We start from the raw sequence: 25269 nt of genomic DNA on the forward strand, positions 1-25269 counted from the left end.
GGTTTTCATTAATACGTTATTTCTTTCTTAAATAATGTTTCTATATTGTTATTCAATGAATAAATAGAATAAAAAACTTCCAAAACAAGTAGTTGTTACTCATTGTAAATTATATGTTATTATTTATTATAAAAATGTCCCACTAACACTAACCATTCTTTGTTCTTTTTAGATTCTTTTGAATTGTTTTATTTTTATTATTATTTAAAAAGACCCTCTAACACTAGTTTTCCCTATTCTTTTTCTGTTCTACTTGTTTTATTTTTATTTATTATAAAAACGAAAAAATAAACCTTGCTACGTGTACTGCGTCAGACCAACTAAGACTTGTCACAGCACTTTCATATTATTGCCCTTTTGTTGGTTTTGATTGCTTCTATTGACCTCATTTGTAAGTAGCTTTGGATAAAAGCATCTGCTAAACGACTAAATGTAAAGATAGTGTCGATGTCACGTTTTCGCTGTTACTTTTCTCTGCGCCGCTGAGGGCTGGACCAATCAGAATCGTTTGTGATTACCGGGTAAGCGTCAAGGGTTGGTGTTCATTTGCATCTTAAGTACATCTGTAATTAATAAACGTAAACGAATACGCTTTTAGCGAATATAAATTAAATATAAATATAGTCCAAAGTAGGATTCAGTTTTCGCACGCTAAAGAAAGAAAACTACACGGCCCAGAAAGCATTGCGCCAGACAATCTGCGGTACGGGAAGTTACGGGTCAGTAATGTTCTTTAGAGGTTAGGCTTTATCGCCTCGTTTTGCAAAGTTTGAATTTCTTCGGATGATTCGTGTTGTGTATTGTAGTATATGAATGATAATTTGCGTGGGTTGACGCATGTCTGAGTTGAGATGAACTCCAGGCGGCAGAACATTCACTTATGTTTTCCATTCACACGTGCTATGGTTTCACTCATAACGAGCTGTCAACATAACGATTTCAACACAGAATAGAATTAGAAAAACCTGCTGCACACCAATTCTGTTTTAAGTGAGCCAAACTTTCATAATCGTTTTTTTTCTTAATCACGTTTATTTGCTTGTTTACATAAGAATGTGTGCAACATATACTTTTTTGATGGGCCACAATGTAAAAGCTCATGGTTAAACTTTTCATCAGCAAGAATAGGCCTCAGTATTTTTTTAGATTAGCAAATTTATGTTCCTTGAATGCCTTCTGTTGCACAATAAATCGCTTTACTTTGTCTGTTTATGAATATGTGCAACATTCCCATTTTCTCTCTTTTTTATTTTTATTACATTTTTTTTTTTATCTGGAATCAATTCCTATCTTTCAAGGATTCTTTAATTGGCCTTTAACTTCTTTCTAATTGATTGCATTGCTTCAGTTTCTTCTATTTATACTATTCAATCCATTAAATCTGGATAATATCATTTAAAGGACTTGGATTAAAGGAATTGCGATTGCAAAATATTAATCATATATGTATATTGGAGTTTGTCATCATTTGGAACCAATTCCTACTTATCCATATAGATCTTTTAATGGGATTTTTGTTATTTCTAAGCGACTGCAGTGAAAGTTTACTTTCTTTTATTATCATCATGACACCATTAAAAGATTACAAAGATTACAATCACTTTTCTCTGCCTTTTCTATTCATGAATATGTGCTGCATAACATTGTTCTCTTTTTCTGGAGTTCATATCATAATTTAGACCCAATTTCTATCTAATGAGGGACACATTATTAGGCTTTTACAAATACAATTTCTAAGTGATTAATTACTGTTACGCTCATATCATTCAATCCAGTAAATCTCGATAATACTTTTAGTTTAATTTGGAACCATTTAATATCTAACAAAGATCTTTGGGCTTTTTACAGCGTTTCAAAACTTCTAAATTAATTAGTTTTTTTTTTTATTGCTTCCAAATTCTGAATTTTCAAACTTGCATTCCTGTATAACAAACCCTGTAATACAAACGTAAAGAAATGAAAATCACAATTTCTAATGTCTAATTTATAAAATGTTCTCCACCTAGGTCCCATCAGAAGCATGAATTACGCTCGCTTTCTGACAGCTGTGAGCGCGGCGAGAAGACCGTCCCCTATTCGCATACTGAGTGAGTCTGATTTATACAGTTTTATTATTTTACTGTTTGTAAACCGCGGTGTGGCCTGATTTGTGGCGTCGTTGTGGTCCAGCGGAGCTTCAGCAGCGATCTCCCCCGTCTCTGATCTCTCTGGCCGGAGGAGCTCCCAATCCCAACACCTTCCCGTTCCAGTCGGCTACCATTAAAGTGAAGGGAGGCGAAGCGCTGGTGCTGGACGAGCCGCTGATGAAGAGAGCGCTACAGTACTCCGGCTCATACGGGTACCACACAACACACACTGGCTTGAAAAAATGCATGTGTTCATCATCAGTAGATTTTGAAACACCTGAACTATAGCTTACTGATCTCTGTGTGAATGTCCACAGAACTGGAAGACTTTACTGAGTGTATATGAACAGTAGGCTATTTCAGAACATTTAAAAGATGAAAAAAGAAGAATTTGGGAGACTCAATAAATTCTGAATAATTTATTGCGATTGTTTGAATAATATCTTATCATGTAATCAATAAAAAAGCAAGTGTGATTATGAAGATTTTAAAACGTTATATAATCTAATGAGAAGTACCTAATTTTTAGATCCTGATTACATGTAATAAGTCACTACCCAGCTCTGATAATAAGTTTCTATAAAATAAGTCTATAAAATATTTAATACTAAAATGGTCTATACGCCACAATGAATCTTATTAGTGTTCATACTTTGTTTGTTTGGGGGTTTTTTGTTGGTAACGCAATGATTCAGTGCAGATGCGTGTGATTGGCTGTTGCATTCATGTGCTCAACAAACATGTCTGTGATTGGCTACAGCGCTCAACGCTGCGTAAACACATTGGACATAGAAATCTTTGATGCTATTTATATTCACAGAGCGCTTGCGCAAATACAGGAGCGGTCCAGTGTTGCCAAGTCTGCAGTTTTGGGATACTTTTACAGTTTGTTTTTCATGTCCGCTGGTTTAAGTGACCACAAGAACATGATATTTATTCCCTAAAATGCTAATTAACCGCCATAAAACGTGTATTTGCCCCCCATGGAAAGCAACTTTTACCATCGACTCGTGATTGGGCTATTATGTAAATCTTCCCACATAGTGACGTAGACTTTGTAGAAAACAACGCGTTTGAGAGAGGCGGAGCCTAGAGGACCTACTTTAATTCACAGTATTTTAAATATAACGTGTTTTTTGGACATTAAAGCATGTCAACATTGTTACACCAAATGCACCTAATAATGAACTTTAAAAAAGCATCGTATGATCCCTTTAAAAAGTATCGACAACACTAGATGGCTTGTATGCGTGTCCATGTGTTCGCAGTATTCCTGAGCTGCTCTCGTGGATGAAGGATCTTCAGAAAAGCCTCCACAATCCTCCCACCGCCGGCTTCAGTCCGGAGAGAGGACAGATGGAGATGTGTGTCACCACCGGCAGTCAGGAGGGGCTCTGCAAAGTACACCCACACCGTTAACATCTCACATCAGATCATCCCTTTACAATCTGGAACTAATCAGATGGATCTAAAGTGCTACTTGTGGCTAATAATAATATGGTCACCTAATATAATATACGTATGCATCCCTATTCAGGGTTATTATAATTAACTGTAGCGCAAACAGTAGAGCATTGCAGTAGAAACGCAAACGTAATGGGTTGTGGATGTGGATAAAATTATTTCTCACATGCATAAGTGTAAACTGAAACCATAAAAAAAAACATTGTTTTTATAAATGTGAAATAATTTGAAAATTACCTTAAAAGTTAAAACTAACTAAATAACTAACTAATTAACGACTTACTAAAATTGGTTGAATTTGACACACTGAAATGACAAAAAACTAAATTAAAATAAATTACATTTATGTAGATAAAAGCTTCCAAAAAAGAGCTAAAATTAAAATATAAAGTGTAAAAACTAATCCCGTTTATATATTTAAAAATACTGTAATAGTATAAAAAATTATACTAAAAGACACACAATACCATAAATGTAAATGTATTAACAATTTTTTTTACTAAATTTAAAATAAACATTATCTTAAATGTTTTATTTTAACTTTACTCCGAGGCACCATTTCTCATTTTAATTAAGTTTGAGTTGGTGTACTGAAATAACTAAAACTGGAATAAATTTAATGAAAACACTAAATAGACATGAAACAAATACACAAAATTACTAGGACTTAAAAAAAAAAAGTAAAGTATAAATTCAAAACTATGATAGTTATAAAAATATAAGAACAGTCTCCAGTGTTGGGGTAATGCATTACAAGTAACGCAAATTAATCAATTACTTTTTTCAAGTAACTAGTAAAGTAACGCATTACTTTTTAATTTACAAGAAAATGTAAATTTTTTTTTTACGTAACACCAGTTACTTTGTTTTCCTATTTATTGACTGACAAGTCTCCTGTCCCCATATTGGGAGAAATGGGAAGTACAGAGGCGTTGTGCGCTTCTCCTGCGATCTACTGTGCAGACGTGAATTTACTTTTCCTTCAGTCTGAGGTTTATTCATAACACTTTTTGGTGTGAAAGGTTTTTATATTTTTATAAATATAACTTCTTTTATTAAAAATAATCAAGCCCTGCTTATATTTAAAAAGTAACGTGAACGTCACGCAAAAGTAACATAATTCGTTACTTTCCATAAAAAGTAACTAAGTAACGTAATTAGTTACTTTTTTAGGGAGTAACGCATTATTGTAATGCATTACTTTTAAAAGTAACTTTCCCCAACACTGATAATGACACTAAAAGAACACTGTCCCTAATAAATGCTCTTGTTCCTCCGGATGTTTGTAACGCGAGAATTTAGCATTATAAACATGAACTGAAGTTTGGTTTCATTTAGTTTCCATTCCACTTGATGTACTAACATAACTACAGCTGAAATAAAATGAACAAAATCTTTGAAAAAATGACAACCCATCCAAAAATACTAAAACTTTAACTTAAGCAGAAAATGTAAAAATAAATAAATATATACCAAAAACTACATCTCAATGGTACTAAAATAACATATGTAATATGCTAATAATATAATAATATATGTTTTGTGGATACATAAGAAGAGCATAAAGTTCCTGATAAACTGAGAATATTATTAGTGCTTGATATTATTAGTGATATTAATATAGAAATATGTGCCATAATTGAAGATCATATCACATGGTAATTTTCTCCTTCGCTCTGTTCATCAGATCTTTGAGATGCTGGTCAGTTCTGGAGACAACGTCCTCCTCGACGCTCCCACATACTCAGGAACGCTGGCGGCCGTACGCAACACATTTCCCATCTTCACCATGTTTTATAATTTACCTGTGATCTCTCTCTCTCTCTCTCTCTCTCTCTCCCTCTCTCGCTCTCTCTCTCTCCCTCTCCCTCTCTCCCTCTCTCTCTCTCTCTCTCTCTCTCTCTCTCTCTCTATCTCTGTCTCGACCCATTAAATGTAAACATTAACTCTTTGATCACCAGCTGCAGCCGCTGGGCTGTAACCTCATTAACGTGCCGAGCGATCATCACGGGATGATCCCTGCAGACCTGAGGAAGATTCTGGGGCAGTGGGACCCCGCAGAGGCACAGAAACCAGGAAGCAGCATCCCGAGAGTCCTGTACACCATCCCGAATGGAGGCAATCCCACTGGAGCGTCCATGACCCATGAGAGGAAACAGGAAGTCTATGAGGCAAGCAGAGTTGCACACAACGTACATCTGGCCTAAAGGCTCCCTGCACAACATTACCACTTACCAGTGTATTGAGATGTTTTGTGTGACATTTACTTGCTCTTTCTATTATGTTATTTAAAAAAATCATATAATATTATACTAAATGTATATATAAAATATTCAGCTTTATTTCAGATGTTGCCAATTAAAACAAAGGTGAAATAAAATACAAAAATAAATAATAATTTGCTTTGACAACTAACTGAAATAACGTTGATGTACTAAAATTACTAAAAATAAATTAAAACTATATAGAAAACTTTATCCCCAAAATGAAAAAGATTACAAAAGAACAAAACATATTACTTAAACTAAAATCTTAAAATAAAACCTAAACTAAAATATTAGTATATACTATACTTGTATGTTAATAATACTAAACTAAAACAAGAACTGAAAATACTAAATTAAATCTAATTTAGAATATTAATATAATTTAAATATATATATAATATGATAAACTTCAATGAAAACTGAAAATATAAAAACAAAAGTGAATTCAAAATATTAATATATGATATGCAAGTATATAAATAATACTAAAATGAAATATAAAAATGAAATCTAATTAAACATATTGATTTACTATTCTAGTAATAGTTTACTATTCTACTATATTATTTTTAATATTATTTTTACATGTTTAATTAAAGTTTGTGTTTTAAGTGTAAATATTGCTGTTTATTCTCAACCAATAGCGTGAGTTTAGGGGCGGGGCTGTTAGTTTTTTCTCGACCAATGGCAGTTGACTAATGTCGCATGTGCTTACTATTGTGTTCTTAATTTGCAGCTTGCCAGGAAATATGATTTTCTTATCATTGAAGATGACCCATACTATTTCCTGCAGTTCCAAAAAGTAAGTTCCTCTGATTAATCGCTTTATTCACGGCGTGTGTTTGTATTGTGTGATTTATAATCATGTAGCAGTAGTCATACTGTGACCTCTCTGATAGCCTCTGAATTGCTGCTGTGATAAGATAACACTCAGTAATCCTCTCTTCTTCTGTTGCTCTGCTGTCCTCCAGCCGTGGGCTCCGACGTTTCTGTCCATGGACGTAGACGGCCGCGTCCTACGAACGGATTCCTTCTCTAAGATCCTGTCGTCGGGGTGGGTGTTTGTCAGCGGGACAGTGCTGTTCTTGTTACGAGACACACTCATGGTATTGACTCAAAGAGAAAAGTGTGGAAAAGCCTGTGTTTTCCTCAGGGAGTGAGAAAGTCTTGTGTAAGGGAAGTGTATGGAAACACCAGAGGTATACCCCAGAAACCCTGTCAGTTACTTCTGTCCTCTTATGTTATTACCACACTTTTTAACCATGGTAATACTAATGTTTTCTTTCATTTTATTTATATATTATTATTTTTTTGGAAAATGACATTTGAATATAATTTGTGTACACTGTATGACTGAATGATGTGTGTGTGTGTATATATATATATATATATATATATATATATATATATATATATATATATATATATATATATATATATATATATATATATATATATATATATATATATATATAAAATAGTTATTAAAATAGATCTGTATGAATTATTTGTAGGTATTAATGGTAGGTATTTAAAATGTGACAAATAACTACGTACAAAAAATGTATATCTAATTTAATAACTATATATATATATATATATATATATATATATATATGCATATGTATATGTGTGTGTGTGTAATAAATTAAATAATTGATATTCACAATGCAGTTATGCAGAATACAGTATATTAGTATGTTAAACATATATATTTATTTATTTATATAATCACTAATCATTTATATTAATACATATAATTTATAATATTAATATATCATTCATTTATATATATATATATATATATATATATATATATATATATATATATATATATATTTATTTATTATCATTTTATTCAATATTAAATATAATTAGATATAATTATTTCATTATACTTTAAGAAATTGTCATTTTTATTTATATTAATCATTTATATATATGTAAATATAATTTAATAACATTATCTATATATAGATAATTAAATATGTGTGTGTGTGTGTGTGTGTGTGTATAAATATGTATTTATATATATATATATATATACACATGCAAAAAAAATATTTTGAATTAACTATATATTTATAAATAATTTATTATTTAGATTAATTATTATGTAAATTATAATTAAATATAATTTTATTCAATAGTTGTTATATTGTACCAAAGAATAAAATCACTCATAAAACTTATTTTTTTATTTTATTTTTTTAGCTGGAGTGTTTCTTGAATGATTTGTGTTTTTCCTGACAGCTTGCGGATAGGGTTCGTCACCGGACCGAAGCCGCTGGTGGAGCGAGTGGTGCTGCACATCCAGGCCTCCACGATGCACACCAGCACCTTCACACAGGTCAGACGTCTCATCCATCGCTCATTCACTCTCCTGTCCTGAATCCGCTCTTCCTCGTTCCAGCTGTAATCCCTGAATCACAGGCCTTGTGTTCTGGTTTTAATGCACAGCTGCTAAACACGTGCAGTAAAAGCACAGAGATGTGTGTCTGCGTGTGGGACAGGCTCTTATGAGCAGGAGGAGGTGTGTTTGTACAGGACGCGTGTTTCGGCTCCCAGCGGAGAGCAGATGAATTTGAACTTTTATTTTTCTCACAAGCATGAATCTCAGGAGAAGAGATCAGGAGGAAAAGATTCAAAGACACACATTGTGTCTCTAGCATCTGAATCAAACTGAAGCCCAAGGAAAATAACCGAATGAATAATGATACTCAAAGTCTCAGATATGTTTGTTTTTCTCCTCTCTCTTGGTGTTTTCAGCTCATGGTCTCGCAGCTGCTTCATAACTGGGGTCCAGGTGGTTTTCTCAAGCACATTGACGGGTGAGATTTATGATTTTAACAAATCAGTCAAATAATTGTGTCGTTTTAGAAATTACCACAGGGTTCTGTGCTTAGCATGATTCACTCGTTGTTGAGATGTGCATATGGCTGACATTTGTTTGGGCTCTTCCTCAGGGTGATTGACTTTTACAGATCTCAGAGGAACAGCATGCTCTCCTCCGCAGACAAATGGCTCAAAGGTTTGACTCGCATCTATTACTGACACTAGTCTAGTATTTAAAGCAGCAGTTCACCCAAAAATGAGAAATGCTGGGAAGGTACCCTCAGGTCATCCCAGATGTAGATGAGTTTGTTTCTTCATCAGATTTGGAGAAATGTAGCATTGCATCACTCACTCACCAGTGGATGCTCTGCAGTGAATGGGTGCCGTCAGAATGAGAGGCTTTCACTTCACATTAACCGATGGACTGGAGTGATGTGGATTACTGTGATGTTTTTATCAGCTGTTTGGACTCTCATTCTGACGGCACCCATTCACTGCAGTGATGCAATGCTACATTTCTCCACATCTGATGAAGAAACAAACTCATCTACATCTGGGATGGCTTTCTCTCCTGTGTGTTTTGTAGATGTAGCTGAATGGCATCCTCCCATGGCCGGCATGTTCCTGTGGATTAAACTCAAGGGCATTAAAGACACGCAGCAGCTGATAATGGAGAGAGCGTTAGAGAAAGAGGTTCACACACACACACACACACACATCTGTGTAATACAGTTTACATCTTGCCTGACTTTAGTTTCTCCTGAAGCCTCGGTTCTGGGTCAGCAGGTGTTGATCAAAGGGAATAATCTGAATAATGATCTCCGGTCCCAGTCAGGTTAACTGTGTTTGTTTGTAGGTTCTTCTGGTTCCTGGAGGAGTTTTCAACATCAACAGCTCAGATCCGTGTCCGTACGTTAGAGCCGCCTTTTCTCTCTCCACTCCTCAACAGATCGATGAGGTACAACACGTTCACAAATATATTTGTGTATATTCTCATGCACAGCAAGGTCTTCAGTGTCACACGATCCTTCAGAAATCATTCAGATATGCTGATTTGCTGCTCAAGACACATTTCTGATTACTATTAATGCTGAAAACAGTAATCTTTTGGAAACCGAATCGTCAGGATATCATGTTGCTGCCTACTGAATATACAGCGTTTGATACAATGCCTACTAATAGTATATCTGATATTCATCTGTGCTTCAGAATAAGGCCTTTCTTTGTCATTTATGGCTCTTTCCTCCTCATCCGAAGGCTTTTAGGAGACTCGCTGATCTCATCAAGGAAGCCATGTGAGCGGCTGATTCCCAGGAAGAGGAATCAAGGGGCTGAAATCTATTAAATGCGGCTGTCGCATGCCACATATACACAATGTCCCACTTTTATTTCCACCTTTCAGATGAACAAACGTGAAACTGACACCTTTCTGATGTCCTGTGTGGTTTTAAAACTGGTTTAATGTGTAAAATGTTTAACCAGAAGAAGCCCACGGTCAGGTGAATGTTTTTTTTATTGCAATAGTCTTTTACTTTATAAATCTTTAATGGTGAATTGTGAAGGTTAAAGCCGTTGATTTGTGAATTTCTTAATAATGACTAGTTAGCTGCTAGTAACTCGAGCCGTTCTGGGATGCGTTTCCCAAAAACATACTTTGTTGGTTGCAATGCAATTTCCCATTGCCAACCAACTAAGTTCCTAACAGATTAGCAACTGTGGTTTTGGGAAATGCACCCCTGAACACAAACGAGTTGTATCTGTATTGGTACGTTGCAGTAGACTAATGGACTCTAATGACTCTAATGATCAGTTTTTTCATATTATGAAAAGTTGTGGGAATGCAACAGTTGATTTTTTTTTTTTCTCTCACTGTTTGAGCAAATGGTAAAGAAAAATTGTATTTGCAATGGTCTTCCATATACACCAGAAGTTTACCCTGCAAGTTTACTTCTGCTTGCCAGAAATCTGACAACAGTCCATGCGGGTCACCCATTTGATACTTATTAACCCATATTTACGAATGTAGTCCATCAGACTTGTGTGTCATAGTGCATGTTGGTCCTTTTAGACACAAAATGGTTGAATAAATAAATAAATTAGCTCTATTATTGTATGTAGTGCTGATTCTCACTCAGTTTTGTTCCTTTACCATACCTTTTCCTTATTTGAAGAGATCATCTACCCAAAAAATGAAAATTCAGAAGAATGTTGGCAACCAAATGTTTTTGGGTCACATTTACTTCCATATTATAGACAACCAAATACTAGTAAGAAAGTGAACGAGAGCCGGAATGGTTTTGGTAGCCAGCATTCTTGGAAATTTCATCTTTCGTGCTCCACAAAAGAAGAAAAAAAAATGCATACAATGATGACAGAATTTTTCATTTTAGGACGGACTAGCTCTTTAATTGCATAAAATCCCATTGCATTGTTTAAACGTTTTTCAGTAGGGAACTTGTGGATTTGAACAGAGCAGAATGTAAGCCCTTAACCTTTGAACGCATTCACTGGATCTCTGGATTTCACACTGTGTGGTGTTTCTGTGACACAACAGACTCCTTGTGTACACCACTCAGGGAAAGAAAGTGCTTATGAAGGGCTCGCACACACACACGTGGACAGCTGTGATAAATCTTGGTGTGATTGTGCATAAACTCTTCACTCATAAGTGCGTACGAAGGCAGATTAATAGCGTGTACGTGAGTTTCTTGGGGTTTTATTAGTGTAACACGCTGGTTATGACAAATGGTCAAAGTGCCTCAGGTTTAAATTTGACCAACAAGGGCAGTTAATCCTTAAACTGGAACTGGAGTGACATAGGTGGAGAGATAAATCGATACACATTAGCTTGCCTTTACGTGGTTGTAAACCATGTAAAAAAAACAAAACAATGGCACGACCTTTAGGTTAATATTTCTTTATATATGTCCAAGGGGGAATGCATATATAACAATACAGTGCTCATATCAGATTGTACTTTGGAGTAATGAATGATTACCATGATAGTTGTCAGAGGTGCCATACTATATGTATTGTATGCAATCAGGGGTAATAACAGATTACGTTACAATATTTACACATCTTTCACCTGATATTTTTTATTTGATGTACTCCTGGGATTTTAAAATAAGTATTTAATAATTCAGTATCACATTTGCATGTTCACGGTTGGTCATTGGTTAACTGTCACTTAATCACTTTCCAAGTAATCTACACAGCTCTGTATGTAGTATATAGTATACCACAGGAATGGCATTGTATTCTTTCATAAGGAAAAGATTCCTCATTCACAGTAAGTTACATGCAAAACCTGTTAACTGAGGAAATGAGCCAAGCTTGATGACAAAGTCAGATGCACAACCAATTACTGGAAGAACTGGGTCAGTTGGGTAAAAACAAACACTGCAGGGACTTTAGTGGAGAAGCAGTCAGACTGAGATGATGGGAGGAGCTAAAGACCAAACACATAACGCGTCACTCGGATCCGTTCACAGCGCATTATTTCTGGGTCATTATCATCGGCTCCCAACTAGAAACAGACCCAGAGCTTCACATTTCAGGACGAGCATCGATTAATAACAACGGGTACGTGATGGTGTTAATCTCGTTAAATAGCGCTGAACATGTAACCGTTTTACCAAAAAAAATTTAACCAAAGGAAACGCGGCTGTTTTCGGCTAGCAGCGTCTTATACTGTGACTGTGTTTCTCTATTCACGTAAAATATATGTAAACTTAAGGTGTTATATTTCTTCTTAACGTTGAATGGTATGGGTTAAAGCCGTTGAATGTGAAAAATAAATAAATAAAAATCTGTATCATATGTGTCTTCCGTGGTGTAGTCATATGGCTAACGTTAGTTAGCCGCAGTTAGCTTGAGCTGTTTTCAACAGATTTTAGCTGGTCAGATATGATTCGGGCGTTAAAACTGTTTAAATATCACTGCCAAACAACATAAACCTTGTCGTCGTTGGTTTATACATTAACGTTTAGTAAATCAATCGATTTGTTGCGCGTATGATATTTTAAACCCACATTAGGCTAATAGTACGAGCGGTTTACCATTGCGTTTAATGTAACGTTAACGGACGTTAAGTCATATTATTAACGTGTATTAATATCCTTTTTAACTTGTTTTCTTTTCATTTTCTTTATAAATGTATTAATATCAATTTGCACATTGTTTGGTTGTGCAATATAACGTCAAATACAGACTAAATGTGTGAGTGTTATAAATAACCATCCTGTTAAATGGCTTTATTTGACTTTTTAAACCATTATATGACGATTTCCGCCGCACAAATATGAGTCATTTTTATTTATATTTTTGCACGTCATTTTATTCTTGTTTGTTAAGCTCACACAGAAGGAGGAGGAGTCACCGCTTTTGTGTGCTACACTTGAGTTAAAAGGCCATCTTGACAGATGTTTTCATTCATTTGTTCTCAATGTGTTTTGTGTTTTCAGTGGAGGAAGGAGCATGGACAGTTTGTGCTCTCTCCAGCTCAAAAATACCCAGTGACCGTAACATGAGGACCGGTGGAGAATAACATCTTATCCTGAGGGTTGTTACAGAAAGCTAGAGAAAATGAACCAGGTGAACGGATACGTGATCATTTATTTAGTGGCCGCGATTGGTTTCTGTGTGGCAGAGGCTTTCAACATCTCTGTGGTGGATGGAGGCCGAGGAGAGAACGGGACGGAGGCAGATGGGGACGGCTTGGTTCCTGTGGTGCTCAGCAAAGTAAACCAGATCATCGCCCGCGAGGGGAACTGTGCATTAATTGACTGTAATATCACCGGCGACCCTTTTCCAAATATCCAGTGGTTCAACTCGCACGGACACCTGCTTGACGTTAAGAAAAGTGGTATGTTTACTGTAAAAATCACCAATGCATTCTCATATATCATTGCACCTAATCCATTTACACTTAATATAAATCTGATCTACGTCGTGTAATTAAGGTTACTTCCATTATAATAGTGTATGGCAGGTAGTGTTCAGTTTAGTCATTGCTTCAAGCAAGTGGGAAGACATCTGTGAATATTTACAACCAAACAAAGGATTTCATTATAACAACCTTTTTTTTTTTTTTTACTTTTTTACATTAGCGTTCAAAAGTTTGTGCGGCCTTCTGCTCACCAGGGCTGCATTTATTTTATATAAAATAGAGAAAAACAATAGTATTGTGAAATATTATTTACATCTATTATAACCATTTTAAAATGCAATTAATTTCACTGATGCAAAGCTGAATTTTCAGCATCATTACTCCAGGCTTCAGTGTCACATGACCCTTCAGAAATCGTTCTAATGTGCTGATACAAATGCCATGTTTGTTTTTGTTTTTTAACTGATTTTTAGGTTTATTTTCTTAAATGTATAAAGGCACTTAATGTTTTATTTGTTCTGGGAATGAAGACTGTGGATATTTTCCGTGATTATTTATTACATCCACTCTTTCGAGATTAATCTGAAATATGCAGCCATTTGATCTCTAAATCTGGTGATGTAAAACGTGACTCCCAGCTGGAGTGTTATGGATTTGAGCTCCTGGTGAGTGACTTTTGGAGGATTACCGATGGTGTCGTGCATGCTTAGTTAATGAAAAAATATTTACAGTCTTTTAACTGAAGTGACACAGAAAACTTCCTGCTCTTCAGTTGAGCCTGGCTAGTGAATTTTGACTGGGAGTGTTACTCTGTGAAGAATTAGTGTGAACTAAAGACAGTTTGAAGGGTTTCATCCTGCACCGCATTTATGAACCGAAAGACACTGCAGGCTTGAATTTATATCGCAGGAATAGTTCACCCAAAAATGAAAATTTGCTGAAAATGTACTCCGGTCATCCAAGATGTAGATGAGGTTTTCTTCATTAGATTTGGAGAAATGCAGCATTACATCACTAGCTCACCAGTTCCTCTGCAGTTCCTCTTTTTCAATTCAATTTCTGTTAAATAAGCAGCACTTGGGCCTGAATTACATCAAATGAAAGGGAAAGCTAATTTGATTTGTCATTGCATGTTATTCATTCACAATAAGATCAAGATTTAGCATAATGAAAGTAAATAGTCCATTTTAATTTAATATCATTGACTTTGCACAAACAGCTGATAGACAGAAGTTAAAGATCAAATGATTTTACTTTACTTACATAATGCATTGCTGAATTGTTTCGTGAAGGTCTGATTAAATGACCACAGTTAGCTGCCAGTAAGTAATGCATTGATGGACTGGTGCCAAAAATGGATTTAATAAATTCCCATCAGCGCTTTAAACTCAGGTGGCTTGTGCGTAATTTATATGCATCCTTTGGACAAGGTTTTAAGGTGTACGTTTTAAGGTGTACGTTTAAATTCCAAACGAGGCATAAACCAACCCTAGATCATTGTCTTTATGTAAATGCATGTCTGTGGGTTATGCAAAGTCGATTAATCATGTCTGCATTGTTCACAGAACATTTTGTACTTTCATCTTGAGGAACTGGGTTTACAAGAAGGGTGTTTATATTCACACTGGTTAGTCTGGAAACATGTCTAGTCATGTTGTCTTCAACTATGTTCTTTATTTGGTGGAAAGGTGGTTATTGTTCATGTAAAACCTGATTTGCACACCTAGATTTTAACCTTTTATCACAGTTTCACTTTGCATGTGACCTCCCCCATCAGCTTATTCAGTGTGAACATTTTGTTGTAATATCAAGTTCCCTTTCTTGCATTATAACCTAAAAAAAAAAGGGAACTATTTGTTCTGGCATCTTGATTCTGATATGGCACGCTCTTATGTGATTGGTTTAAACTGTACAAGTTAGTGGGTTGCTATTTTCAGCAGTTTTGCAGATGGGTTAATGGTTGGATTTAATCAGTCCATGTCAGGTTACTGGCGTCAGATGATCTAGATCTCAGATCTTAGAAGATAAGAGGAAGAAAAAATGATATATCCGTGAGCCAGAGCTGCAGGTTTCGCTTTGAGTTGTTTTAGTGCTTATTGCTTTTGGAAATTATGATTTCAAAGTCTACACACATTTCTGTTAATTTCTTCAGGTGTTTTTGCACAGATATACATTACTATTGATATTTGACTTTTTAATGCTGTTTTATGGCAATATCACTTATTTCATATAAATGACCCTAATTGCAAGTAAAACAAAACAAACAGTGGTAGATCACTTACGATGTCTTTCGTATCTAATGGTATGTTTATGTCCTCGTTTGGAAGTCGTAATTACAACCTCAGGTGTTTTCAGATTACTTCAGGTTTAAGATGGCGATGTACCTTTTTGACATAAGATTTTTCCACTTTAGATCTACTAAATGAAGCATTGGATGTTTTTTTTTCTTTTTGTATGACTGGTGTAAATTGAATTGTATATTTTATAATTGTCGTTAGGGCTGTGCAATTAATCGAAATAACTATTCAATATCCATTTAAAGTTGGGTAATTACTGATACATTTACCAGTCATAACTAAACTTTGTGGTGATATTACGATCTTGACTCACTATAAGACAATTCTTGGCCAGAATATACTGACAAATGGAGTAGTCTTTGTCACAAGTCAAAGGCTTTAATGATTTTTTTTTTTGTATATTTCATTCAAGTAGGGCTGCACGATTATGACAGAAATCATTGTCAAATTTCCCCTGAAATTGTAATTGCAATTTATTAATTACTATTATCACAATTTACATCGTTTATACCATTGTTTGATGCAACTGCATGCCTTATTTTTATATGAAAATAAACAAGCTGAAAACACTAACTGAAAAACCTTTAGTGCAATGTACATAGGATTGGTTTCTTTAAATGTAAAAAAATATGAATGGTATTGTAATGTTATACTAATATTAAAATGATTGGAAAAACCCTCGAGATATCGTGTAGATGCATCTTAAGCACGCAGAATAACAAGTGGACTTCGAACGATTAATTGGCGCTTTGAACAGTTGCATAATTTTGGCATCCATAATTGTAATCTAGGGCTGGTCCGAACACCATTTTTTGTGCCTTGAAGCTTCGGTAGTAATCAACACCGAATATTTGAAGCTTCAAAAGGGAGGGGCTGAACATATTCTTCTCTCTAATAAAGGCAGGAATCTCCGTGTCTGTCTGTTTGCATTTTTATTATGTCGAGAACCGTTCATCCAGTCGACTTCACGCATGGTGGGTTGCTGCGGTAGGCAAGTTTCAATTTTCATATCCTGCACACTGCCTTTGTCTTGTCCACAATTTAAAGTGCTCCCACACAGCTGAGGTCTTCTGCATTTTTATCCTCTCTCCCTGAATCATGCCAGGTGTTAAAAAATAAGTAAAACTACTATTAGAATCTCAAAATGTAAAATAAAATGCCAACCCACCGAACGAATATTCGAATAATCGAATATTCTGATCTGGACCTATTGTAATCGCGATTTAAAAATTTGATTAATTGTGCAGCCCTACATTTCAAGTTCATTCAGTCTGGTTTCAGTGAACAAATCGAACCGTCAGTCTTCAGTAAGTGATTTTTCTCTCTCTTTTTTTGCAGATGGAAAATGGTGGATTCTGGACAACGGCGTCCTCAACATCACCAGCATCACGTTCGCAGACCGCGGCAAATACACGTGCGTGGCGTCCAACGCTCACGGCAAGGCCAACTGCACAGTGACTCTGCGCGTGGTCTTCACCAACGGAGATATGGGTGTGTATTACATGGTGGTGTGTCTAGTGACGTTTACCATCATCATGATTCTGAACATCACTCGCCTTTGCATGATGAGCAGCCATCTGAAGAAAACCGAGAAGGCCATCAACGACTTCTTCCGCACGGAAGGTGCAGAGAAGCTGCAAAAGGCTTTTGAGATCGCGAAACGTATTCCTATCATTACCTCGGCAAAAACGCTGGAGCTGGCGAAGGTCACGCAGTTCAAGACCATGGAGTTTGCGCGCTACATCGAGGAGTTAGCACGTAGCATACCGCTCCCGCCGCTGATCATGAACTGCCGCACCTTCATGGAGGAGATCCTCGAGGTTGTCGGCGTGGAGGAAATGAGACACACTTTTGTCCGGCAAGCACCCGAGGGTCACGACTTGACAGCTGCCGGCACTTCTGATGATGTTTTCACGATCTTGCATGAAAGAGAGCGGGCGAGAGAAAGGGAACGCAGCGATTCTCCCGCCGTGGACTCGGACGATGCGTCGCTTCACGAGCAACCTCAGCACATAGCTATTCAGGTTTCGGTTCATCCACCGTTGGCTGCAGCAGAATGCTGTAACATAGAAGCTCCGCCTCTTTCCAACATAGTCTCCTCTCCACCCCCATTGGCTCAGCTGGCTCTGGAGGCGGAGTCTAAGGAAAACAAGGCGGAGTCTGTACAAGATGATGGTGTTGCACAGAAAACCCAAGTCATTTATGAAAGCCATGTGTAATATCCTGAAGGAAGGATAATGACCTCGCTATGCATTTTCTTGGGGAACGAAAAGGTCAAGATTAGTTTTTCTTCTCAGAAGTTGCTTTCTATAAGCCATCTTAGGAAAGATGAGGAAGCGTGGCATTTGTGTTCGGGTCAATCTCTCAAAACTCAAATTTCTGGGTCGTATTTTACCTAAAAAAAAAATTTAATAAAAAAAAAAACAGATTCATATTTTGCATAAAGCAAATAAAGCCCATTTTTAATAGTTTCTTGATTATGCTGACATTTTGGTGACAACCCTCCATTTATAAAATCTATTCTAATGCATGAAATGGTCTCATTACATTTTTTAAACATTACAGTAATGTAATTCACTCAAAACGGTAGTCACAATCCCTTAAAAAATATTATTAGACCTAAAAATTGTTCAATTTTGTGGTAAAATATAACCTTGTAATTTCTTTGTGAGATTGACCTGTGTAAGTTAAATATCCCATGACAATGAATACTCATGCTGAATGTATTTTAGAGTGATGTTCTCTATTTATTTAGAAAATCCAGGTTTGCGCATGATTTCTTTTTTCTTTTCCCGTAGTAAACAGAAACTAGGTCTACTGAGGGACACAAAGCTCACATCTCACATCATAAGCAGCAGACAGAAAGTAGTTCTGTCGGATGTAGTTACAGATTATTCATTTCACAAGTGAATGAGAAGGAACGACTGATTAATACAATTTGGCTGAAAGTAAAACTCTTACTGTTTGAGGTCGAAGTGCATTTTTCATTGAGTAGAAATCAAGCATTTGTGAAAATATTTCAGAAGTGACGTGCACAGTAATTCCCTCTTATAATGCATGAAGAACGCATGTCGATCTGTTTTCAGCGCTGGATTCGGAGAGACGAAGCTTTTGTTCGTGCGATCTCGTCTGCTATGTGTTATTTATCATTTGCGTCAGGCTTTGATAATTGAATAACACTGTAGAAATTTCAGTTTGAGATTTCTAGACTTCTTCAGTTTAGTTTCCACTGGAGTCTTTATACTGTTACTGTAACGATGGTGTTATTACATTAGTAATACTACTGTATTACTTTTGATTTCAAATGCACAGTTAGGTTTTTTTCTTTTTCTTTGAGGATCAAACAGAGAGTCCTTTATAACGGAGCCCCAATAAAAATGCTGAATCTCTTCTGATGTCCTAGAAACACAGTTTTGCTTCTTAAAAAGGCTTACCTTTTAGTTTCAGTGCTAACAAGTTAGAATTCCTCAGTGTTGATCTTGATTTTTTTTGGGGGGGGGGGGCTCTACTTTTAGAGTAATCTAGCAGTCAACTGCACTGCTGTAAATTAGCTAACTGGTTAAGCACTAGCCATTACGAATGTTCCTGGTCAGGATTGTCAGAGGAAGCGATGGCTGTTTAAGTAGTGAAATAAAGCTGCTGTATACCCATGATTTCCTGTGTGTCTTCATTTACTCGGATCTTTTCATAAGCCTTTGTATCATCACAATTTCATCATCATGCTTATTGTTGTTTGAAGAGCTGAATGCATTATTGAACTCGGCCTTGATCGAGATTGTGGGGAAAGTGTTTATTGATTTGCACGTGGATATGTCCTCAATTGTCTGATTTTAAGGAATAGTTCATGCAAGATTCAAAATTTACATTTAATTTTACATAGAAAAGTAGATTTCTTAAGTAAAAATATTTGATTAGTAGTAGTAACGCTGCATTGATAGCATGAAATTAAATAAAATCTTGAGTGTAATGTAAGTGGAATAATTCCGTGTGGCTTGTCAGTCAATGATAAACTGCATTTGATAAAAGTAATTTCATAAAATATGTAAATATCAGCATCAAAATGCCAATTTTTTGATTTTGAGTTGTATGTTAAAGCTGCGGTAGGTAACTTTTGACGCTCTAGCGGTTAATAAACAGAACTGCTTGCGTCTTGCGGAAGAACATCGTAGCCGGAACTACTTTTCTCTGTTTATGTCTATGAAGAATCAGGAAGGTACTGGGTTACTCCGCCGTGGTATCCCCGAAGCAATCTAAAATAGTCCGAATATAAACACTTATTATAGGTGCACCCTAGTGATTCAAGACAAGCTAAAAACACGGTTTGGAAAATGGATTCATGGTGGTTTACTCGCTTATTATATACTTTTTTTTTTTTTACATTTTGAACACAAACAAAGTTACGGGCCACAGCTCTGATTGGCTATTCTTACCGGGAGCGATGGAGTTTCTGCAAATGGCAATAGGACACTGGGAGGAGCCAGAGGAGCTTGATTTTTTCACAGATTATCCGTCTCATATTCTACTGTCAGGACATAATGACAGGTTTAACAAATATGTAAAAAAAATATATATATATTTTTACAAAAGTTACCTACTGCAGCTTTAAACTGACATCTTAAAAGACATCTATCGGACGCTTTCCAGATGAAGCGATCTTTAGCAGACCTCTTGTGTGCTATCCGCGGTGTGTGATGCTAATTACTGGATAATAAGAAAGAAAATCTGATGAAAATTGTTCAGAGATTCTTCATTGAAAAGAAATGCAGAGCAGAACTCGATCTTCTGTTTCTTTGGAATCGACTGGATTGTCCAATATATGCATGTTACAATCGGTCCATCGAAGCAGATCAGTGGTTAGAATCAAGATTAAGCAGAAGAAATGTTCTTTGTGCTTAATGTGCATCCATTCACGGTAAGAATCAGTGTAGCAACATTTTCTTTACAGCTGGGAAACCTCAGGAGCCACGAACACATGCCAATCGGTGTAGAAACCATACTCATGCCTTCAGCACGGTAGTTTTCATATGACTCATCTTTAAATTCATTGCAGGTTTAAAACAGCACGACCATTTAACTGCCAAACTTAACATTCATCAAACACACACACACACACAAAGTCTTGTATTACAAATTACTAGGCTCGAAAACTAAAGCAGGTTTATTTCCGTGTGCATCATCTAGCGAAAGTGTTTCCCTGTGAATCTGCTTATTTAAATATCAAAAGTGAGGGGAAAAACACAACTTCATTAAAAAGAACTGACTACCTATGAGTAAATGCTAACATGTTTACACCAGATATTAGAGACCTGTCAACAAAGGGCCACCTAAAAACACATTCTGATGTTTATATGAACTGGCAGACTATAAAGTCTAAAGATAACAAACATTAGAAAGACTGTGTTGTTGCACGTGTTATTTTCCGCGTACAGAGCATCTGCAGATCCACCTGCACAAACACTGCCATGATGCATTTACATGTTCAGAGAGCAAAACATTTGCAGATGAAAAGAGGCTGAAAGCTATTCTGAAAACCCATTCAAATGAAAGGTTTCCTCTGGGAACAGCCACAAATACACACGGGAAAAGTCCCTTTGAGCAGCCACACAGTGGAACAATGAAACTCTTGAGCGTGCTGCATACAACTTCACTTAGATCCACCAAAAAAATAAAAATAAAAAAGAAGCTGATTACCACTGATACTTTTAAAATGAATACCGGGGAAATTTACTGTTTTGTAAAATAACTCAAATGAACGAGTCAAATTTTGACTAAATACTGTAAAGCATCTTTCATTAAATGTTTTAATTCCATTATAGCTGACAGATAAATGTGAACATGCTTCATAAAGGTAAAGAGCTTTCACTTTTGGCTTATGAAAATTAGCAATTTTGCATTTCCTGGAAAACAGATGCAACAAACCATTTCATGCTTGCATCTTAATCTATTAAAAAGCTTAAATAATTCAATTTGACATCAAATAGTTAAACACTTGAAAATGATTTGTTCCTTCAAACTCGAGACAAGAATCTGGGATCCATGGTAATTTGCTTCTGTAAGGAGAATGAAAAAGTGCTGATCTTAGAGTCAAACTGAGAGCAAGCAGAAGAGAAGTCAGTTTCAGAATGATGCGCGTCTTGGTCTGTCATCACACAAGGTTTTCACCCTTTCTGAACCCCTGGCCAGTTCGTCTCACAACATACAAATTTCTGATGTGTGTGCGTGTGAGTGTAGACAGCCTGTCCTCAGGCAGGAAAGTCTGGTGCAGATGCTAATGACCTGTGCAACCACACAAGAGAAACCATACGCTTGCACACAGTGTGGAACGACCTCTCAACGGCTCTACAAATTCAGAAATCACACATTTAAAGACGACAGTGGAAATTAGCCTTTTAAGCTTATAGAACACTGTGTGAAATTAGCAGTCGCTTAAGTAGACCATTACCATCTTTAACATTATGTTCATAAGAAAACCTATAAAGTTTAGAGACCATACAGTCGCATTCAACAAGCAAATAAAGTGGTGCAGTATTTTTTTTTTTTTAAACCAGTACTACTAGTAATATATATCTATCACTTTAACATGTTTAAGTATGTTTATGCTTTTTTATGTTAAGATGCTACAGGCAAACACTTTTTTTTTTTTTATAACAGGTTGCTCAACTTTTAAGCGGTTTATCTATTTGAGTCTGTACAATTCAGTAACACATCTTCAAAGGCCGATTTCTCAAAATGAGTTTTCTCCACTTTAGCAGCACTTACCTACACCAAACTTTAGTTTTATAAATGCTTTTACAGAGGGGCTTGTTAATGTATCATCTGCCTGATTTCATACACATTGTTTTCGAAAAACATTGTAAATAATTAAGTATGTTCTGAATCATTTAGTGATAAAATCCCATTTAAAATACAACGCAAACACAGGATCTACTCTTCATTTAAAACGATTTAATCTTTACACATTTGTTTTTTTAATGTACAATCAAACCATCAATCATACATAAAATTCTCCATATTGTACAACTCTAGCACTAGTTTAAATAAAAAAACAAAACAAAAATGAGATCAATACATAATATTGTTTTCTTTACGGATTAACAGAAGAACATTAACTGCTAATGCGAACACATAGGCCCCGCCCACATTGACTCATTTACTGTCAATCAATCAGAGGAGGGAGACGGTAATGCCAGTCACCATTGGAAACAATGCGAAAGGACAGAATTTCACCAATCAGTTAAAAGACAACACTTCGGCCTTGTTTATGGAAAAGAAATTACGTACGAATATGTCATTCAAACGTAAAATGGGAATCAAACAGAATGGGATACAGCAGTGGTTACCACGAGTGTCAAATTTGTGCAAAACTGTGCCATGAATTTCCGAGAATACCAAAAAAAAGCAACAACAGCAGCAAATCACAAAATAAACTAGAGTTCTCATTCTTATGATCTCTAACAGTCACATTTCATCATCGCTTTTTCAGTGCCAATAAAACTGTGCAGTCGTGCCCGAATCTCCAGAAACCGTTTAGTTGGGTTTATACATATAGCCAGTATTTACATGTAGTTTTTAGACTCACAAAAAAGGCATGGGTCATATTTCACCCAATATTAAACCAGGAAAAATATTTAGCATAATGAAGCTTGTTTTTTTAAACCTATATTTTTTAATGCATTTTCATGATGATTGGCCATATATGGTTCAGTACTGGGAACATTTTTTTTTACATCAAGTTCGCAAATAAAATGCAAATGATGATGGTGTGAAAATGGGTTTCATTTTCATTACCACCAATACATATTTTATTTTGGGTTGAATTATGACCTGGGCATTTCTTTGTGGGATTTATCCTTTCGCTGTCAGATGTGGATAATCAATTGGAGATGTTTAATTTATGATTTCAGGCCCATCTAACATTTGATGAGTCAGATGGGGATGAACAGCAGTAGACACTTGTTGGACAAAATGTGAGCATACAGAGAATGGCAATTTTACTGGAGCCAACATTCAGCAGTTTGAACACTAATGCTTGTTTGCAAAGTTAAAAAAAGTTGATCAAGTCACATTATTAATTTTTAAACTATTTGGATTTGCGTAGTACATTTACATATAATAGCCAATATAGCAGCTGTAAAAGAAAAGCGTCTTGGTTTTTCATTCCCAGTAATGGAAAGCACAGAACTTCATAAAGTGTGGGCACTCAAAGACCAGTCAGACAGACTCGTTTGGCTCGTTACCTACAATCCCGCCATAGTGTTGAGGTCGAAGACGATTAATGAAGAGGATTTGTTCTCCTCCCAAAACCCACGCTTGTGTGTTGGATCATCTCCCAATGCTGAATACTTGATGCTCACCGGTCGCTTGCAAAAATCACTTGCACGGGCAACGTATCCATTACGAACGGGACACTGAACGTTTCTTCGGCTTCTCGGCATCAGATCCTGACTGGAATGTTGAGGTGCGTTCAAAAACGGTCTTGTTTTCCATCTTTTTTGTACCTCTCACACACTACAAGTAAACAATTTTATGGGTCCATTTCAGGTTTTGGTGGGGCAGTGAGGGTCACGCCGGTCAGCGGTGAAGGTCCCTCCTCGCGTTTCCAGCGGTTCATCTTGACCTTTCACCTCTTCATGATGCATTTTTTTCAGGCAGGAGGCTAAGAGGCCAAATAAGCAGGACCCGGCAAGGTGTCTTGGGCGTTTTTGCATGTGCACGTGAGAGTTAGTTTAGCGTGTTAGGGGTTTGTAGAAAGTTCATCCACTTGGGACGTCCAAAACTCAAGCTTCTCCCAAAATTATTACGATTTTCAAGCAGCCAGACTCTTCCTCGAAAGACTCGTTTTGGAGCCTTGTGCAAGTATCCAGAGGTGGGGTCCCATCTGGCGTAGTGTTTTTTGTTTTGTTATCGGGCGGTTCAGGGTACCGGAGGGGCGTGTGGTCAGAGGGATGAATCGTCCAGTAAACGGACCTCCTCTTCTCTCTCATCTTCCTCATAGTGGGAAGGGGAGGATGCTAATTGAACATTATGGACTCGGGGTCTTGGTTTGCCATCTGGGCCATATGACGGAGGATATCTTTTTTTGTAATAATACCAAGGAGGCGCCTATAAAAGAGAGACAGAAAGAGATAGAGAAACTTACTAGTGCATTTTTGACACGTTTGCAGACGACTAACATCTTCTGTTGCCAAGTTTTGCAAGGAAATCCCAACGAAATGCATTTTGAATAACTCTATTTTCGTTTTGCCTCAGAATCAAATCTTTGCACCAATTTTGATGGCCCCATACTTCAGCCTTGGCAACAGACAGCTGACAGTCTCTGGTTTGAAGAAGGACAGAGAATGTGGAAGATTATGTTGTGTTACACTATGTTATTTCTATGAGCCGACGGC

General features: G+C 36.3%; 3 protein-coding genes across 11 annotated transcripts in view; 2 read left to right on the forward strand and 1 right to left on the reverse strand.

Annotated features, from left to right (window-relative positions):
* The first annotated feature begins 564 nt into the window (after positions 1–564).
* LOC113096639 (kynurenine/alpha-aminoadipate aminotransferase, mitochondrial-like) lies at positions 565–10797 on the forward strand. Of its 3 annotated transcripts, none has more exons than XM_026262041.1 (14): positions 565–719; positions 2007–2087; positions 2170–2338; positions 3395–3527; positions 5278–5352; positions 5552–5761; positions 6594–6659; positions 6829–6911; positions 8111–8207; positions 8627–8688; positions 8824–8888; positions 9279–9385; positions 9549–9650; positions 9950–10797. In XM_026262041.1, the coding sequence occupies exons 2-14, from the start codon at positions 2021–2023 to the stop codon at positions 9989–9991; spliced, it is 1278 nt and encodes a 425-aa protein (XP_026117826.1). In that variant the 5' UTR covers positions 565–719; positions 2007–2020; the 3' UTR covers positions 9992–10797. The 3 variants fall into 3 exon arrangements, with proteins under 3 accessions (XP_026117826.1, XP_026117825.1, XP_026117827.1); XM_026262040.1 differs by having other exon boundaries at positions 718–739; XM_026262042.1 differs by lacking the exon at positions 565–719 and adding an exon at positions 809–990.
* A 1335-nt stretch (positions 10798–12132) lies between these two features.
* Positions 12133–19533, forward strand: LOC113096633 (microfibrillar-associated protein 3-like). Its single transcript, XM_026262020.1, has 3 exons — positions 12133–12277; positions 13159–13559; positions 17219–19533. Exons 2-3 carry the CDS (start codon positions 13280–13282, stop codon positions 18097–18099), a joined length of 1161 nt encoding a protein of 386 aa, XP_026117805.1. The 5' UTR covers positions 12133–12277; positions 13159–13279; the 3' UTR covers positions 18100–19533.
* A 3272-nt stretch (positions 19534–22805) lies between these two features.
* The window catches only part of LOC113096644 (H(+)/Cl(-) exchange transporter 3-like), a 32190-nt gene continuing 29726 nt past the window's right edge, over positions 22806–25269 (reverse strand). For 2 of the 7 annotated variants that reach the window (XM_026262050.1, XM_026262048.1), the window contains one exon: positions 22806–24982. In XM_026262050.1, the coding sequence (XP_026117835.1) occupies positions 24892–24982 (91 nt within the window). In that variant the 3' untranslated portion in view covers positions 22806–24891. The remainder of the gene's footprint in view (positions 24983–25269) is intronic. The other 5 variants (XM_026262047.1, XM_026262049.1, XM_026262052.1 and 2 more) reach the window with 4 other exon arrangements.

This window comes from Carassius auratus, unplaced genomic scaffold (genome assembly GCF_003368295.1).
Source record: "Carassius auratus strain Wakin unplaced genomic scaffold, ASM336829v1 scaf_tig00216014, whole genome shotgun sequence".
NCBI lineage: Eukaryota > Metazoa > Chordata > Actinopteri > Cypriniformes > Cyprinidae > Carassius > Carassius auratus.